General features: G+C 40.1%; 1 protein-coding gene across 1 annotated transcript; it reads left to right on the plus strand.

Moving 5' to 3' along the window:
• Window positions 1–989: 989 nt before the first annotated feature.
• On the plus strand, window positions 990–4,059 carry h2az2a (H2A.Z variant histone 2a). Its single transcript, XM_080852470.1, has 5 exons — window positions 990–1,086; window positions 2,467–2,544; window positions 2,671–2,784; window positions 3,159–3,288; window positions 3,675–4,059. Exons 1-5 carry the CDS (start codon window positions 1,084–1,086, stop codon window positions 3,734–3,736), a joined length of 387 nt encoding a protein of 128 aa, XP_080708596.1. The 5' UTR covers window positions 990–1,083; the 3' UTR covers window positions 3,737–4,059.
• The last annotated feature ends 1,522 nt before the right edge of the window (window positions 4,060–5,581 follow it).

Here is a 5,581-nt window from a genome sequence, read left to right on the forward strand (position 1 = left end):
TATTGTGTACTCCAGCTGGTGCAGCACATCAATGCAGCAGGGGACTGATTCTGATCTGTGCATCATCAAAAGAGAGACAGTGGACATGCACCCTAACATGCTAATATGTTGTATCCTCTTATACGTATATGAATCCATCTACTTACTCCTGATTCTCTCTTCTCCTTCTATCCTCCTCCCCTTTTCTATCTCTATCACTCTACCTGGCCATGCAGCACCAAGCAGATGGGTCCGCCCCTCGAGCTGAGGTTCTGCTCAAAGTGTCGTACTGTTTTTCCTTGCCCCTGTCGTTAGTGTTGCTGTGCTCTAGGTGGGTTCAGGCTCTGGGCTCATTAAACCAACTTTCAACTGTTATTGGTGCTGTATAAATATAATCAAATCAAATCAAACATAGGCCTGATAAAAAAATATGTTCTAATCCCTGTTAGTGGGAAACAAACATCCTGGCTCACACCAAGCCATAAACCATCTCAGCTTCAGGAGCACGGAAGGGAGGAGAGCAATTTCATTGGCAGTTTTTATTTTTTATTTTTTGCAAAACTGAATAAAAAAACAAATGTATTACATGTTAATTAAGTTAAGTCTTGAAATGTTCATATCTTCAATTTGATTATTTTTCACAACATACTTATCCATGACAACCTTTGTCCCAATAATTATAAAAACTATAATAATCCAAATAGAAATGAGTCCATGAAATAAAAAAAATGAAACTAATGAAACCACTGGTGAAACTACCTCAAACTAAAATTCATATTTAATACAAACATAATGAAAATAATACCGAGTTTAAATATGGAAAAATAATATAACCTTGCTGTTCACGTTGACCATCAAATCAATTGCAGTCAGCCGAAGCCGAAAACGAACGCAACAACTGATTCAAAGTGGGGGATGGGGACATTTTCTGCAAGCAACAATGCAATTGGTTAGAAATGATATTCAAACCAACAACAACTGCTGTGATTGGTGCGTGACCTTACTCGCGATAACTCCATACAGTGGAAGGGTTTATTGTTCCTCTTCGTTTAGTCGATTTTTTCGTATCCTCAGATTCCGTACTTCAAATAATCAGGCGGTGAAATGGTAAGGCTGTTTTCTTTTGGCAAGTAGCCCCATGCTGGACTTCAAGACCACAATTCGAGTATATAGTGGGTTTACTTGTAGGCATGCGACGGTAGCTTTGATATTGTTTGATTAACGTTACTTAGTGAGCGAGCTAGCCAGTTAGCAGCAAAACCGACACTACTGTCGGTGTATGGTTAGCCAACGCTACCTTACCTCGCGTTAGCTGACTTGCTAAATTTTGGTTTGACAGTTAGCTACACAGCTATAATAGCTAACCCCCAATTGTTGTTACGAGGCGAGTTTAATATTACACCAGAAACGTGCCAGATATGGTTTTGTCAAAACAGTTAATTTGGCTTGCAACTTTGCAACGTAGCGAAGCTGGCTAGCTCGATAGGTACACTAGCGCCGTGGTTGGAGTTAACATTGGCCAATTAATGTTAACAAACCTAGCTGTCACAGACACAGCGGATGAACCTTTAAGTTACAGATAGTCCAGATGTTACACACTAAACCAACATTAGCCGGATCCGTCAATAAAACAACCCCATCCTTATTTGTAGTTGCTTAGTTAAAATAGTCAGTTATTCAGCACAAATCACTTTGTTCAGAAGCACTGAGCTCAGTTTAAAGAAAAAAATGATGGACTTTATCTGGCGTTTTCCCAGCGAGTAAAGTTAAAACTTGTGCACTCTGACGACCTGTCATAATTGAAGATTGACGTGTTGGTTACCAGTTCAAAAATATCTATCATATGCTATATTAACTTTTAAGTGAAGCTAGTTTGTGAGGAAGTACCTACTACAATTAAGGTATGTGCTTTACTGTATTGTTAATAGTAACTGCGTTTCATGTCACCTGTGACCAACCAACATTATTGTTAGCTAGAAAGCCAACTTTAACATTACCTGTACGGTGGGTCGACATAATAACTCATTTTAATATTAACGTAATTCACGTTATATCGTGGAAGTGTGGATCTGTAAAATGTTTCGACAGCGTGTCCAGTGTCAACGTAGCTCTTTTGACAAGTTTTGGGGGTTTCCCATATGCAACGTAGTATTAACATTACACGTGCGCCTAGCCAGAGTATTTAATCGGAAACTTGCTTGATCGCTGGTGTGGGAAGGGTCTTGGCGGGAAACCCCTCCATGCTAAAACTGCGGAGATGCCGCCTCACGCCCGGTTGCAGTGCTGTTTGTATTGAATAAGCTAGACGTCAACCTTGCCAAATTTACAGTTGGCCATATTCAGTACAATATTGGAGTAGACTACCCCTTTCGGTTCGACTGTTTATTAATTTGCTAGTATCAGTTTAACCAATTATATTATTTGTATTAAAAATGATGACCAAAATAATCCACAGCCCGCCTTTCTCCACATTGTCTTATTTTACAGGCTGGCGGGAAAGCAGGAAAGGACAGTGGCAAGGCCAAGGCGAAAGCAGTTTCACGCTCACAGAGGGCTGGACTGCAGGTAATCTCCATCACCCTTGACCAGGAGACAGTCCTTCGCTGTGCTAGCACTGTACTCACCAAACCAAGCCATAGACATTCTGTGCACTGCTTTCTCGCCTAATCAATTTCCTGTTTCTACTGGCAGTTTCCAGTGGGGCGTATCCACAGGCATTTGAAGACCCGCACCACAAGTCATGGGCGCGTTGGAGCCACGGCCGCTGTGTACAGTGCAGCCATCCTTGAATATCTCACAGCAGAAGTATGCAATCTCTCATTTAACCCCACTGAAAAGGCTTTGTGTCAATGGAATTTTATGTAATGTTATTGTGGATTATTAGATCAGCTATGTTGTCAGAACTGCAATGCCACAATGTTGGAATCACTCCATTGGTAAAAAATTGTAGCAAGATGTGTACATTTGTCCTATTTTTAATTGCCCAGACATTGTTCTCCAGTGCCTGGGTAGCTAAGATGTATGTCCCATATGAATGAGTATAAGTCAAAGTAATGTCAATTTAACCGTGTGTATTTAGTAAGTAATCATCCATTCTGAAAAGATATAACCATACTGCAGGAATTTTACAATAATTTTATAATAATCAATTGTCAGTAAAGCCATGCGTGTCTTCACAGGTGCTTGAGTTGGCAGGTAACGCCTCTAAAGACCTGAAGGTGAAGCGTATCACCCCACGCCACTTGCAGCTGGCCATTCGTGGAGATGAGGAGTTGGACTCCCTCATCAAGGCCACTATTGCTGGCGGTGGTGAGTGCAGCTTTTGTTTAGATTTATATGTATGTGAATGTAGGTATGGAGAGGTGTGTGTGGTCACTGTACATTTTGAGAGTATAGGAAATGGTTGTTCAGTGTCAGTTTTCAAAATTTGTCGCCTCCTTCTTTTGTCCTAAAATGTGTAAATACTGTTTAACCTCACATGTGTCCGTTCCTGTAGAGGGAGTTGTTGCACAGCTGCCAAATAGGTGCTGCTTTTTTGGGTCTTTTCTGCATTCTTTAGATCTTCGATGGTATTTAATGTTATGCGTCACCCTGGTTATCGGACAGCATATGATTCTGTGCCCAACAGAAGGTCGACAGGAGCGCTTGTGTGTTATATTTCTTCATCACTCTGATCTGATCTCCTGTGTCTACAGGTGTGATTCCTCACATCCACAAGTCCCTAATTGGCAAGAAGGGCCAGCAGAAGACTGCCTAAGAACACGCCCATCCAGACTGTTAAGCTCTCCTCTTCGGACTGTGACCAGACCAGTTGATGTTCCTTCTCTCCCTTATTTTTTTGTTTTTGTTTTTTTGTTTTAAATTAATTAATATTATGGCTTACTATGAGTGTTAGATTTTGTGTTATTGTTTTATTTTCCCAAATTAGAATGGGGAATGAGCATCCCTTTTGAAATTGTATGTTACTTTAGATTTGACGGGGTATCTTTGTGGCAGTGAATTTATTTTGATTGGCCTGGCATTTGAAAGTGTTTTATACTGAACAAAGAAAGTGTTAAAGCCATTTTATACAAAACTAAATCCTTGTGTTATTGTCACATTATTTCATTATTCAAATGTAATCGTATTTTGATAGTGAATGGTGGCACGGGTATGTGAAGAATGTTATGTGGCATGAACTCAAGAACTGTGTTGGAACTTGGAAGTCTGAAATGAATGGGTACTAGCCTAACAGCTCGCTAGCATTGCTAGTAATACCACTTTTAATTTTGTAAATGTAATAACTTAGCTATGCTCGAAGAACAGGTCACGAGTGACTAATGCTGAGGTACAGGTCATTTGATGATTGTTGTATAAGCTTACGACCTGCAGAGGGAGCTTGTGCCATGTCTTGGAAAGTATTTCTTTTCTGCGGACACCTTTTGACTGAATTTTAAAGGATCACCTTATTTTCTTTTTCCTCCATGGGACTAGTAAAGGGTTAAAGATGCACTCTGCAATTTGGTTTTTGGGGAAGGTTGTTGGTATTTGAGCTCCACAACCAATCAAATTCCCCCCTCCCTTTACTCCTGAAGCACCGTGCAGATTGGCTGGAGCTGTTAATGTCTTGGCCCGAGCCACTATGTTTGTACAAACACCAGGATCTTTTGGAAACCCTGAATGTATATCTAGAGTACTGTGATCCACTAAAGTGAGACGCACCACAGTTGAACTTAGCACTGTCAAAGAGAATGAACACTAATGTATTCCCTATGGAGTCATCTTCAAACACAAGAATGCTTTTGATCCAATCGTGTTGAAGAAATGTCTTCTGACTCTAACAAATAAGCTGCAATGGCTTTAGAGATTGAAGAGTGTGGAAGTAGAAGGTCACAAGGCAACAGCACGCCGTAGACACATACATTAATCACTTTGGAAGAAGGGGAGGCCCTTTTTCGAACTAGAGCCAGTGGGGAATGGCAATGATATCTCTTCAGTGGATGCCAAGGTTACAGAAAGTTAATGCTGATCTGTTTTGAACCTTTAAGCTGGTAAGATTCTTGAACATGAAGTGTGCTCTTCATCCCATGCTACATTGTTAATTTATAGCCACTTTTGTTTCATACTTTGTGGGAATGTAAAGCAGGCTACTGGAGATCAAACTTGGGGGCTGTGTATTCCTTCCAGATGGAAGAAACCCCAAGACGCTCGATTTTCTGCTTCTAGCAGCTTTGGATTCTGCACTTAAAGAGACTCCTTGATCTTGAGCACTGGAGATGATGTAGAGCTTAAGCAGCCATCACTATCGGGCTGTACCATCGCCAACTATTTTGATTTACTATATGCAAAAGAAGTCTTTTTAAACTCAAGAAATGTAAAGGTTTCTTTTTCTTGACTAGCAACACTAGGTTAGAATTATGTTGACTGGTATCACTTTGCAAAAAATGATCTCATTGAAAACCTTTCAAGGAAAACTCTTAAGACTAGACCATTTCAAAGAAAGGACTGTATGTGAACTAAGATAACAACTGTTTATGAACTGCTTCTGGATTTATTCACTTAAATAGAAAAAAAACATTGTAGTGCACTGAAATTCAATTAGTATATTTTAAAATGATTGCAA

This window comes from Sprattus sprattus, assembly GCF_963457725.1.
Source record: "Sprattus sprattus genome assembly, chromosome: 15".
NCBI classification, from domain to species: Eukaryota; Metazoa; Chordata; class Actinopteri; order Clupeiformes; family Clupeidae; genus Sprattus; species Sprattus sprattus.

What these genes read in the sequence shown, in the direction of transcription:
- h2az2a (XM_080852470.1), top strand. An exon ending in CACAGAGGGCTGGACTGCAG is followed by an intron (nt 2,545 to 2,670) that starts GTAATCTCCATC and finishes TTCTACTGGCAG; the next exon opens with TTTCCAGTGGGGCGTATCCA. An exon ending in GGCCACTATTGCTGGCGGTG is followed by an intron (nt 3,289 to 3,674) that starts GTGAGTGCAGCT and finishes CTGTGTCTACAG; the next exon opens with GTGTGATTCCTCACATCCAC.